We start from the raw sequence: 13,173 nt of genomic DNA on the forward strand, positions 1-13,173 counted from the left end.
CAGTCACTCAGCCCTCAGGCCCCGCCCCCGGCGGCGCGTGTGCCTTGGCGCTGCGGAGGCGATGGAGCCGGGAGGAACCGGCGGCGTCCCGTGACGCGGGGCACAGGCCACGTGGGAGGCTCCGTGGAAAAACAAGGCGGAGAACTAGGGTGGCGGGTAGCAACGGGGAAGGTTAGGAGTTGGAACCTGTCTACACCTGCCAGTGGGGCTTTTTTTAGTGTGTGTGAGTGGGGGTGGGTCTTACCCACTAGTCGACCCCTAGAAAGAATATACCTTCCAAGAAGGCCTCCTCAGTGGTTGACTGGGTCCCAATTCATGACCATCCACCCACATGGCAATTCTGGAAGGTCAGCCGACTGAGCTGCCACCCTCCCGCAGCGGTCCTGAGCTCCGCATCCTTTTAAGAGAGCTCCTAGGATCCCAAGTCTTCCAATGGGCTAAAGAACTGCCCCAGCCAATCAGAGCTGCATAATTATATCCTCGTTTGTATCTTTAGTGACCAATCAGGCGCATGAAGCTGACCAATCCAGCGGAAATTTTGGAGTCTTCATTTGCATAAGAATAGACCAATTGGGAACATAGGTGGCACTCTGCTCTAAATAAGCCAGCTAGATTCCGTGGCTGTTTTTCCAGTTCGTGGGCTACCTGAGCCACCTAACCTGAGCCCTGCTACACCTGGGCCGGCACTGGAAATGGTGCTTTCATAAGTAGGGTGCATGTGAGAATGCTCACCCTATGGGCGCAGGGGAGTGGGGGGGAGGGACGCCACCCATACGTTGGAGTGCAAAATAGGTAACACATGCCCTAAAATTCTCATGTTTATCCCCCGCTTCCTGGTGGCAATGGAGGGGACTTTGGCTGATTACATGTAAAAAGATTGCAGTCCAGAGAATTTCTATCAGCTGGGCTGCTGGGCAAAAATCACGTAAGATGATCTCGAGCTTTCTTGGCCAAGTTGGGGTTCTTTTGAAGTCCCAACGCGTGTCTATTTATGCGCTCAGTTAGGACAAAGGAAATACCATGCTTCCCAGAAACAATGGGAAGCATTTTTTACTGCTGCCTTGAAAACTCTAAAACTGAGCGATATGCGTATTTTAAGTGACTTCTGAGGCCTCTTCCCCTCTCATCCTCTCTCTCCCGCGGGGTTTGGTTCTGAGGCCGCTCTCTCTGCTTTCCCAGCTGTCCAACTTCACTGTACACACTTGTTTTTCATCTTCGTTGTTGTTTTTTAGTGGGGGAGGCGGCATTAATTTAGAGGAAACTTAGTTTTATCCATCTTCGTTTGTTTGTGGACAAGTCCACCTGTAAAGGAGATGATCTCGTCTCTTAGAGACGATAAAGCAGGTTCTTTGATTGATTATAAATGGACTTTAAAAATAGCTTTAAAAGAATTCTCACAGCATGCAAAATTTTGGCCATGTGAGCAAAACCATAACTTGCTCCATCTGCCAGAAACATTATTTGGGTCCAATTTTTCTTTTGAGATTTGTTATTGGGCTGTCTGTATGTTTATATATGTCCATGCAAGTATGTTAGATATATTATATACCTACAGCTGAAGGTACTGCCAAAACTGAGTTGTAATTTCAAATCAGGTTGTAAAGGAGCCTTATTCGGTTGATTTAAAGCAAATGAGCATTTCTACGAATTGAAGAAATAACGGAAACTAACCCAATTGCTTTTCAAGTGCACATGATCTAGAATCAGTCTTCAGTGAATAAAAACTAGCTTAAGGTTGTTGGTTAAATTAAAACAGGCCTGTCTTTAGAGATAATGGCTAATTGCTTTTTAAGGTCTTGTGAAACATTCAGGAAGTAATCTAAAATCGTTACAAGCGACGGTTTAACTAAAGATAAATGCGACAAGAGTTTCAAGGTGAAATTGTGGCAGTTTCCAAACTCCTTTGGTCACTGAAAACCATAAAGTCTGCCTTTAAGACCCAGACGCTTATGACAAAGCCTGGTGCTTGAAAATGATCGCGTGTGGAGGATAAGAGATGTGAGCTTGGTAAAAGGTATGGAAGTACATTCCTCTGACAGAAAAGTCATTTAGTTCTGGAGTAAAATGATTGTTCCATCATTTCCATAAGGAAGGAAAAGGGGCAAAAGCTGAAGGTTTATGAAAGTTGGAAAAAGTTTATGGAAAAGGAATCTTAAATCTTCTAAGTGGTCAGGCTGGCTAGGATAGAAGGGGTTATTTAAGTTAAACAAACTATACAGAATTGAGATATGGCTTTCTCTCCCTCTTAAAAGACACAAGTTTTCCTATACTATTGATATATTCTTCATAAGAAATCATAAAAGGAAACAGAGTCTATTAAAATGGCTTCCTGCGCTCTTCGCCATCGGGTCTATGACGGTTTAGGTAAACCAAACCTAAAAGAGCTGTTTGCTTCCCACCACTTAACCCCCTGTACTTGCCTGCGAAGGCTTTCGTCGTCACCATGAGGACATGAAGAACCAAAGGTAAGGGATCTCTCAGTACAAAAGGGGGAAACCCAGCTAAGTAGGCCTATTGGATGTGCTAGAATTGGAGGTGTGGAAGGTGGATTTATCCAGTCGCCTCTTCTCAAGGACAGAAATCTCTATTAGTGATGGTGTGTATGAATTTCTGTGTCAAAGGGCTGCAGCAGGTACTAAAATCCTCCTAGAAAGGATTTTTCCAAACGGGGGAATTTACAGTGAGCTCCACGGCCACCGGAGAACCCCCTTCGCAGCACTGATCCTACAAGAGGTGTGTCAAAATCTGCCTTTCCACTGCACTATCCTCATTCCTGTGGCCTGTGCAGTGGATGATGGGTGATGAAGTCAGCTGGCGAAACTTGTGGAATCTCTTCACTTGCGTCGACCTAGACCTAAAGCCCTCCTGTCGGTATCACTTGGCCCAAGGTCTGGTCCCTTTGCTAAACACCGATCGTCCCCTTCTGAAATAATTACAGGTACCTGAGCCGCGCAGTTGAAAGGCTCTTGGATTCTTGCGTCTCCTTTAGAAAGGCTCCGGGGCTAGCACCTCTCACCCAATGGGACCTTCCGGCCTGTAGGAGACCACAAGTTCAAGGCGTCCAGAGCCATCGCTTCCCCAGGTCCGGTACCGCCGGCCCTGTCCACTCCTGCTTTGCATCGCCCCGTTTAGTTCGTGCTTGTCGTGTTCCCGGGTGTGTTAGCGATCTGAATTCTCATGACAAGTGCGTCACCTCCCCTGCATTTTAGGTTGTACATTCCAGTAATTCCATACATATCATTAACCGTGGACCACATAGGACTTCCTGATTTTTGTTATCTTAACCCCGTGAATGGGAAAGCCACCCAACTTCGCTAGTGGTGTCACCAACTCCTCCTCCTGAGAGTGATCGGGTCAGGGTACAAAAGGGGGCCCACCTCCGCCCTGTGTCCTCTTCAACCCACGCCCTCCCCCGGGTAGCGCCCCACCACCTCCTACAAGAGAGCTAGCCACCCCTCCCGGTGTCACCTTCTTGTATCTTTGACACCTTAAATCTGGCCACACCTGCTTCAGCCCTGGCTGTGGAGACCCCTCGGGAAAGCCACCGTGGCAGGAAGCCGTCCTACCCGGCACAGTCCCGCCTCTCCGCCATTGAAACTGACATCCCAGTAGGATGCCCGCCACCCAGTGGGGAACGTTACTACGTCGCAGCCTCGCGCTTCCCACGTGCATCTGCCCTTGTTTCTGACCCGTCGATGAGGCCACTTGTGTGTCCTCATAGGAGGAAACGCTGCTAGTTGGTGAGAAGCGCTCGGCCTCCCCTTAGCTGCCTCCTGACGCTGGAAGCTACACGGACGTCTGATCCGTGTTCTGAGTGGAAAGAACCTGGACGTCAGTCGAGGCGAGACAGCAACACGGGAAAGCGAGAAGCGACGGTGAAACCGCGCTAAGCGAGCTTGGTGTTTGCGAGCACGTGTTGTGTCCCCCCCCCTGCCCCCCACCAATGCCTTAAACTGAAAAGGGCAACTTCAAGTACGAGACAGATCGTCCTTCACCTTTCGGCGGGGCGCACTCCACCAGCTTCAGGCCAGCTCGTCCGGTCTGGGGTGGACCCCACCCTGCCAGCTCCTTAGCTTCCACCCCAGGCCAGTCGTTTTAAAAAACTGAAATGCATTTTACGTGATATCAGAGATTAAGCCCGACACCTTAAGCATGTTAGTATGGATGTGGATGTCATGTGACATAATCCCTAAGTTAATGGTCCTTAAGCCTTATTCGAGATGGACTGTCCTGAGGCAGAAAGGAAGAACCCTTTTGCAGGTGTCACCCAAGGGTACTCACGCCCAGGCTCCTAGGAACTGCAGGGGACACGAGACCTGCCTCTAGATGCGACCTTTTCACTTGAGATCAAACTGACCTGACAATGATCGCGTGTGTCACAGGCAAAAATATCTTCTCTCACTCAGGAGGCTTTTCCATTGTCGCTTTTCCTCACTGGGGGAGAACTTTTCGGTTTGACGTAGGCCCGTTCATTGCCTTTGCTTCGCTCGCCCGAGGGAAATCTCCACAGAAACTAAGAACGATGGCAGAGTCCACTGCTGTGTTTTCTTCTAGTTTTATGGTTTCGGGTCTTACGTCGAAGTCTTTCGACCCTGTTGAGTTTTTGAAGCGGCCCGGTCTCACGCCTTCACCGTCTGTCCAGGCCCCAGCCCTGCGTCAGAGCCTGTCCTCACCCCGCTCGCTGTCCCTCGCCTCCCGTGGAGGCGGAATGGACCACATGGCGAGGGCTTGTCTCTGGGCTGTTCTGGTCACCGAGGTGTCTGTCCGCCGGCCACTGTGGCTTCAGAGGAGTTTGATGTCGGGGCGTGATGCTCCCCCTTCGCTCTTCCTCAGAATGCCTTTGTCTGGTCAGGGTCTTTGGGGTTTCCATGTGAATTTTAGGATTAGTGGTTCTGATTCTGTGTGCACACCTAGGTTGCCCTTTGCGACGGCCCACCTCTGGCTGGCATTCTAAGTGGCCTGCAGGTGTCTCCACCCGCCTCGGTCACACGTAGAGCCCCACATGGTGGAAAGTGGACGGCAGAGTTGGCTTATTTTTCATCTCGCTCATGCATTCTCAGGCCCACGTGGCCCCAATACTTTGTTCTGCCCCCCAAATTCCCGAGTTCTCTGCTCAGGGCTGCGGAGCCCTCTGACCGTCTGGGTGAATCGTTTATCGGGCAGATTACTCCTCTTTTTCTTACAGTTTTTTCCTGGAGATTATTCTTGTTCATCTGAGATAGGTATTTTGTCCCTTCATTTCAACTTTGCACGTTTGTTTACGTGAATTAAACGAAAGAGCCGTCTCCCCCGCCCACCCCATTCTGGAAAAGCGGCCTGTGGGGGCTGCAGCGGGAGGGGACACATGGGTCCGGAGGGGCCGGTATGGGTAGCGGGGCCGTGACCCTACCCACTCTCTTTGTCCAGGCCAAAATGGGCTCCGGCCCTGTGCACGGGGTGCAGCAGCCTGGCAGAGGCCAGAGCCCCTGGTGGAGCCCACCGCCCAAGGGTTCCCGCAGCCAGGGCACGAACGTGCTGTGTGTCCTGGCAGGCAGGGCATGGACGGTGGCCCCTGGCTGTCGTCCTGCTGGAAGGGACCCACAGCTTGGCGTCGGGACGAGGGCAGAGGCAGAACGTAAAGGCAAACGTTTATTAGAGTGTTGTACAAAAAGTTTCCAGTCAGAAAACGTTACAAACCACAGGAGAGAGAAGACCGCACGTCTGGCATGCACCTCAGAAGCCACTGCCGCCGCCGCAGGGCCCAGGCCACCACGTGGGGTGGACGCGCGGGCATGAGGCAGGCCGGCCGTGTAGATGTCGCCTGCTGGCCACCCTAGCAGAACTGCTTGTCTCCGGCAGAAACCCAGTCAGTGCCCTGGCGTGCCACCCCCACCTCAGGCCACCTGGGCTCTTCGCCAAGAGGGCTACTGGGCTGTTGTGTCACAGGGGGCGCCCAGGCAGGGGGGCCACTTCCACGTCATCCCAAGTGGCTCAGAGCCAGGCTTGAGGCCACCTGCAGTTTCCCGGGCCACAGCCAGCAACTTCACGCTGGATTCCGCTGTTGTCAAATGCTGGCGTCCCTACAAGCGCCACCCACTGCCTGCGGGGAGGGGTCCTCTCCCTCTGTGCGTCCATGAGCCCAGCCCAGCCCAGCAAGGCTGTTTCAGCCAACCAGACCCAAATTCCAGGACACAGCTCGGAACCCCCGTTCAGTGCCCCATGTGTCCGGGGTCCGAGACCCCCCTCCCGGAGTTGCATCTCCTGCTCTCCAGACTGTCACTGTCCACCTGGTTCCTGCTGTAGGGGTAGGGACAGCCCTCAGCCCCAGGGGCCCTGGCACCGGTCCTGGGAAAGGTCACAAGCGGGGTACAGGTGCTGTATTGCCAGGGCAGGCACACTCCCTGAGGCCCACCAGAACCTTCCGTGAAGTCATTGCAGGAACACTCCCACCCCCAACTGGGAACAGGGCGGCCTCGGGCAGGACGCAGGCCGTATAGCCAGGCTGCGGGTCAGCACCAGACACAGCAACCTGCTGCCACCAGCCACCTCTCTCCTGGCCTGCGGCTCAGGCCCGAGCCCCCCCCCTAGCCCTCAGCCCCAGGGGCCCTGGCACCGGTCCTGGGAAAGGTCACAAGCGGGGTACAGGTGCTGTATTGCCAGGGCAGGCACACTCCCTGAGGCCCACCAGAACCTTCCGTGAAGTCATTGCAGGAACACTCCCACCCCCAACTGGGAACAGGGCGGCCTCGGGCAGGACGCAGGCCGTATAGCCAGGCTGCGGGTCAGCACCAGACACAGCAACCTGCTGCCACCAGCCACCTCTCTCCTGGCCTGCGGCTCAGGCCCGAGCCCCACCCCTCCTCGCCATAAGCGATGCCCAAAGGAAGCCAGGCCCAGGGACATGGCCAGGCCAGGCTGGGGCACTGCTCCTGGCGGCCAAGGGGCCAGCCCGCCACCATGGCTCGGTGCTGCATCTTTAAAGACTCGAGCTGCACTTTTCGAAGGAGTTTGCCGTCCAGGGGCTCAGACCTCACTGAGACAGGTCCCCTAACCCCCCCCCCACCCCCCAGGGGACTGTCCCGTGACCCTGCCCTGAGCCACTGAAGCAGAATCAGCAATCTGAGTACTGACCAATGTAAAAAAATAAATATCCATTAAAAAAATAACTTCTGTGTATGTAGGTGGGGGATGTAAACGGGAAGCTAATGCAGAGAGGGGGTTGCCGGACGGCCAGAAGCTGGCCTGTGACGTGGAGCCACCATGAAGGGCTGGGCTGGCAGTGGTCTCAGTGACGTCGTTTCAGCAAGCGAGGCTGGCACATACACGCAGGAGAGCGCGGGAGAGGGCGGGAGGCTGGCTCGCGGGCGGGGCGGGGCGGTCCACTGGCTCACCCCGGAGTCAGGGTCCCGACAGAGGGCAGGAAGTGGCCGTCACACCTGCACTGTTCTGAAACCTGGGGCATCTGCTGCCGAGCTTGTCCCACTTGTCCCCTGTTAACCTGGTGACAAGTCTTTGATGGGAAGTGTCCCTGTCCCCAGATTTCCTTTTCTCCTGTCCTGCTGGTCTTACTCCAGACACGGAAGGGTCAGGCAGCCAGAAGGGGAACAAGGCCCCGCCCCCCCATGGCACCCCAGTTTGCACAGACAGACACACCCCATGACTCCCAAGCGCTCCGTCACCGCGTTCCAGGCTGCAGTGGGCTGGGCCACCGACTCCACGGGGACGCCCCTGCCACCAGGCAGGACCCTGGGTTCTGAATTTGGTTTTTAAAAGCTCAACACAAATGACAACTACAGAATCCTTACGGCTCCTCCGTCTACCCCCAGGCCCGTGGGGCACCCCAGCCGGCCCAGCCCGCCTGCGTGGACGTGCGGGCAGCGGACGCCCCTCCGGCCTCGAATTCAACCAAAAGTGGCAACAGGCACCGGAAAAGTCTGGACTAGGTGAAGGGAGAGTCCACGGAAACCCACCAACAGGACAGAGCGACAGACCCACCCCCACGTCTGGCAGTTAGCTTAAAAATTCTCTAGAAATGCATCAAGGATTAAAGAAAGCCAATGATATAAAAATAGTTTCAGTGGCTCTGGGTGAAGGAAGCGTAGAGCGGTCCGCTCCGCTCACATCACGCGGCAGCCTCGTGAGGTGGTCCTCGGGTCCCCCTGGGAGGAAGGAAGGGTGGCAGCAGTTAGGGGGACCGAGGGGCCAGGCGCGTGGCCACCCGGCTATGCAGGCGGCCCGCAGTCCCCACCCCGCCAGGGAGGGGCTGGCTCTGGCCCGGGGCCTCCGACAACACCCTCAGAAGACAGCCCCCAACAGGATGACAGCCTCGACTATCCCTGTTCCAGAACCTTCCACGTCTCCTATAGCTGTTTTGAGCTACATGACACGTCACAATTTTACGTTTCATACCATCTACCTAGCCAGGTGGCCCTGGGCTCTCCGCCTTCTCCCCAGACACCAGTGTTTACGTCCTGTCTCCCAGACAAGGGACAGCGGCACCGGAGAGTGCTCACCGAGACCCCGGGGCAGGGCGCCACCAATGAGGCTCGACTTTCAACACCTGCCTCCCGGGGTCCCCTGGACACCGCCCGAGGCCCACACCAGCCAGACCCGAGGCGCGGCAAGCTGCCCCACGGCGTCCCCGGCTGTGGGGCCCAGCAGCTGAGGGGTGCGCACGCATGTGCCCCCCGGGGCCCCGCGCACCTGCTGGTGGAAAAGGTCCTCCTCGCCAAAGTCGGCCCCCTCCTCTTCGCCCTCCTCGCCGTTCTCGGCCTCCCGCAGCACCGCGGACTGCTTCACGGTCCGGATGGCCACTTCCTGCGTGAGGCAAGCGCCACGGCCGCTCAACCGCCAGGCACCGTGGCAGTGGCAGTCGGCACGCTCGCACAGGGTGTCGCCACGCTGCAGAGCGCTGTCTGGGGACAGGCCCCGGCACCCACCTCCCCGTCAGCGTTGACCAGGACGGTCCGGAAGCTCTCGCCCGTGCCCCAGCTGCGCTGGCTCTTCCACACGAGCGTCGACGGGGGGCTGTGGGCCACGCCCGCGCCAGCTGCCCACACCTGGGGACAGAGGAGGGCCTCCTACTCAATGACGGCTCTGGTCCCGGGGACAGAGGCCACCAGCCGGTCCCTTATCACAACCCTTCGATGCCCTGGGAGTTGCCACCTTGCAGCCCCACTGGTGCTGTCCAGGATGACAGTCACCAGGGCATGGAAGAATAAACTTAGGTTCACAGTGGCCAAGACGCTCTTGACAAATGGGCAGAGCTGGCATCTGAAGCCCGTCAGCTCCAGGGTCCGTGCCCATGACCGTGACATCTCTTACCAACGCCGCCGGCCCAGACAGTCTGGACTCAGACCGCCCCCACCGTGGGGCCCTGGCATGTCACTCTGGCACTCCAAAGTGTTCCAGGGAAGGCTCGGTGGGGCAATGCTGACACACAGATGACGTGACAGCAGGCAGCTGCTCCCAGAGCTATGCGCCCCTCACCACCCCAGCCCCCAAGCCATGCCCTGCTTCCCAGGACCCACCCCACGTCCCACCACCCGTGTGGCTGCTCTTGCGCCCTCCACCCCGCGTCAGCCCGCCTACAGCCACCTACCGTGACGGTCTGGCCAGCGCGCAGCACGTACTTGGGCGTGAACTTGTAGGCAATCTCCTCCCCTTCTAGGATCTGCCTCTTGATCCTCCAGTTCCCCAGAGACTGGTCCTGGAGAAGGGACGCACCTGACGCACAGCCCCGGGGGACCCACCCAGCTCCTGCTCCCGCCCCCACCGGGCCAGCCCCTCACCTTGTCTGAGCTGTTCTTCAGCTGCACAAACCTGCCCTCCAGGTCGATCTCCTCGATGCTGACGCTCCCCGAGGCCGAGGCCTGCTGGGCCAGTTGGAAGGTGCCGCCACCGCCCGAGCCCATGCGGCTGGAGCCCATGCCCAGCGGCTCCTCGGCCTCCAGCCGCCTGCGCTTGCTGCGGCCAGAGCGCCCCGCTGTGGACATACTGCCGCCGCTGCTCGAAGTGGCCCGCGAGATGGTGACCCGTGACGACGGGCTGGGGGACAGCTTCAGCCTGGGGGACGAGGCATGTGGTGACTGGCAGTGGGAGCCGGGGGCCGGCCAGGACAGCCCGGACAGTGCGAAGTGGGCGCCTGGCCCCCAGCCCCTCCCACCCTCCCCCAGCTACAGCCCCCACCTCTCCTCCTCGCCCTCCAGCAGCTTGCGGTAGGCGCTGATCTCCATGTCCAACGCCAGCTTGATGTCCAGCAGCTCTTGGTACTCAGCCAGCTGCTGCTGCATCACGTCCCGCATCTCCGTCATCTCCCGCTCCTTGGCGTCCAGCATCTTCCGGAACTTGTCGCGCTCCCCGGCCATGGCCTCCTCCAGCTCGCGGGCCCGTTCCTCGGCTGCGCTAGCCTGGGGAGGGGCCCGAGGGCCAGGTCAGGGGTGCTGGGTCCCACGACTGCTGGCTTCCGGGCCCAGAGCTGGGGGAGGGGGTGGCGGCTGCCAGGCGTCACCTGCTTCTGCAGGCCGGAGAGCTGGTAGCTGAGGGACTCGACCCGCATGCGCGCCTCCTTCAGCTCCTCGCGGGCGGCGCTGGCGGCCTTGTCGTTCTGGTCGGAGCTCAGCTTGGCATGGTCCAGCTGCAGCGAGGGGTGGCGAGGGGCGGTGAGGGGCGGTGAGGGCCGGCGGGGGCAGGGCCGGGAGGGCCGGGAGGGGCTGCCCCGCCCCCACGCGCACCTTGGCCTGGTAGGTCTGCTCCAGCTCCAGCCGGTACAGCCGCACTTGCTCGTCGTGCTGGCTGCGCAGCTCCTCCAGCGCCTGCGCCATCCTGAGGTCGTGCTCCTGCTGCCGGCTGCTGTCCACCTCCACCAGGCGCCGCTCGTGCCGCCGCCGTGTCTCCCGCACCTCCTGGGGACGAGCAGTGACCTGCAGTGACCCGCCGCGCCCGCCTCGACACAAGAGCCCGGGGCGAGCGACGGCTCAAAACTGTGCCAACCGAGGAACCTCTGGGGGTCACCCTGGTCACTTGTTCACGAACCGTCAACGGATACACGTGTCACAATCACCAGGGAGGTCACAGCCCTGGTGTCCGCCAGCAGGCGCCTGTCCACACGGGGCAGTGTCACTAGCCATGAAAGGGGGTGCTGACACTCGCCACGACGTGAACATATGACGCTCAGTGACAGAAGCCAGGTGGTGTGTGATTCTGATGACGTGAACCGCCCAGAACAGGCACATCCAGAGAGAGGGAGTGGGGGGAGGGGTGGCGGCCAATGGTTTGGGTTTCTTTCTGGGGTGACGGTCGCTCACTCTGTGACTTGCTATAAAGCTCTGTTACCTCACGCACTGTGAAAGCTTCAAGGTGTGAGACTGTTTCAATAAAGCGATCACTTAAAAGAAAAGCTCGTGGCCAAACCCATCCCAGGTGCCTGGCTGTTGGGACAGCTGCGCGACCAGAAGTGGGCAGCTGAGAAAATTGACCACAGGACACCCAGGCCACGGGTGCCGCGAGCTCACGGAGGGCAGGGCCCCGCCCCCATCACGCCGCCTCAGAACCCGGCTGTTGTCGCTGTGCCACTGGTTCGTGAGACCAGGAGTGCTTCTCGAGGAAGCCGGTCACGCTCACAGGGAGCGGGTGGCCCGTGACCCACCTTCCCTGCGCCCTGCCAGGCTGTCTCCACCGTCTTCGTCACGGCCCACCTCCAGGAGCTCGTCACAGCCCACCTTGGGGACCCCCTCCTGCCCCTCATGGGTGCCTTGCTGGCACCCCATGCGGGCCTCTTCATCAGTCCCCTGACAGATGTGGCTGCCCTCACAAGTCCCCACTCAGCTGCCCTCCCGGCACCCCCCCCAGCTCCCCTGGGGGCCCTGGGGGTCACGGGGCCTGGCTGGAGCCGCAGACCACTCCTCAGCTGCATGGGCACCGTCCTGCCAGCAGCTCCCCCAGGAGTGACCGCAGGGACTGGCCTGGCCCCGGGGTTCTATTCCGGGCTGTGACAGCACAGTGGGCTCTGTGATGATGACAGGGGAGGGTCCTCATGCAAGCCCCTCCCAGAGGGCACAAGATCTCAGCTCAACCTGTAGGGACCTCAGCCTCTGCCAGCCAGGCCCAGGTGAGCCAAGGAGCCGAGGCCCAGGGATTAGGCGGTCAGGGGAGGGGGCCCAGCCCCAGGAGCAGAGAGAAGCGCACAGCACCCTGCTCCCATGACAAGAAGGACCGCATGGTGGCCCCATGGAGGTATGTCCATCGTCCTACTCCCCAGGACCTGGTGGGACCGTGGGACCTTATTGGAAAAAGGGACTTTGCAGATGTGATTAAGTTAATTTTAAGATGAGTCCATTCTGGATTATCCAGGTGGGCCCCACTCTCAGTGAAAACTGTCCACGTTAAGAGACAGAAAAAAGACACCAGCACTATGGCAGAGAAGACCCCTTCGCTTCCCCCTAAACATTATGAGCCCGACAGCTGTCACTCAAAGGACCCTGCTCAGCACACAAACACGTCTGAGATTTGAGCAGGGGACCTCTGAGGTGGCGCACAGAATGAGCAGGGGAGGCGGGACGGGGAGGGACAGACACGGGCCATAGACGCGGTCTGGTGCCGGGCGGCCCCACTGGCCCAGGGGCACTGCAGGAGTCAGGCAGCAGGCCGGGGGCGGGAGGGGCAGAAGCCACATTCCGGGGTGGCCGGTTCTCAGTGTGGCTAAACCCAGTGACAGGGCGGAAACGCTGCACGGCTGGGTGGCAGCCACGGACTACGGGGCCCCTGCTACCAGCAAGGAAGCAAAGAGCAGACTGGCGACCTCCCCACCACCACCGCGGCCGATCCAGGGAGGGGGCGCCCGGGAGGGGCAGCGGAGAGGCAGGGGACAGCGCAGCTGGCGGCCACTGGCTACAAGGAGGCAGCACCGGTCGCCCCACGGCACCACGGGGGTGGAGCCCTGAGACCTGGACATGGGGGGCGGGGACGCCCACCACCTCGGGGAACATGGGGCGCTTTCCACGACGGGCCACACCGCCCCCCCATCCATCCTGCAGGTGAGAAACCGCGCTCTAGCTCCACCTGCTGGAAGCAAAAGAGACGTCTGCTTATCAACCTATGAGACCATAGCGCAAACCAGCGCCTAACAGGTGTCAGGTGCTTGGGGAGAGAAACACCCATCAGGCACCGGCAACAACCGCGGCCACCCCCCTCCCT

General features: G+C 58.9%; 1 protein-coding gene across 2 annotated transcripts in view; it reads right to left on the reverse strand.

Annotated features, from left to right (window-relative positions):
- Positions 1-7,981: 7,981 nt before the first annotated feature.
- Positions 7,982-13,173, reverse strand: part of LMNB2 (lamin B2) — a 13,831-nt gene continuing 8,639 nt past the window's right edge. The window contains exons 5-12 of one of the 2 annotated variants that reach the window (XM_015585756.2): positions 10,713-10,883; positions 10,490-10,615; positions 10,168-10,388; positions 9,771-10,044; positions 9,581-9,688; positions 8,919-9,038; positions 8,683-8,796; positions 7,982-8,138 (exon numbers count right to left, since the gene is read on the reverse strand). In XM_015585756.2, the coding sequence (XP_015441242.2) occupies positions 8,097-8,138; positions 8,683-8,796; positions 8,919-9,038; positions 9,581-9,688; positions 9,771-10,044; positions 10,168-10,388; positions 10,490-10,615; positions 10,713-10,883 (1,176 nt within the window). In that variant the 3' untranslated portion in view covers positions 7,982-8,096. The remainder of the gene's footprint in view (positions 8,139-8,682; positions 8,797-8,918; positions 9,039-9,580; positions 9,689-9,770; positions 10,045-10,167; positions 10,389-10,489; positions 10,616-10,712; positions 10,884-13,173) is intronic. The other variant, XM_025043083.1, reaches the window with a different exon arrangement.

The sequence above is a fragment of the Pteropus alecto genome, unplaced genomic scaffold, assembly GCF_000325575.1.
Source record: "Pteropus alecto unplaced genomic scaffold, ASM32557v1 scaffold30, whole genome shotgun sequence".
NCBI classification, from domain to species: Eukaryota; Metazoa; Chordata; class Mammalia; order Chiroptera; family Pteropodidae; genus Pteropus; species Pteropus alecto.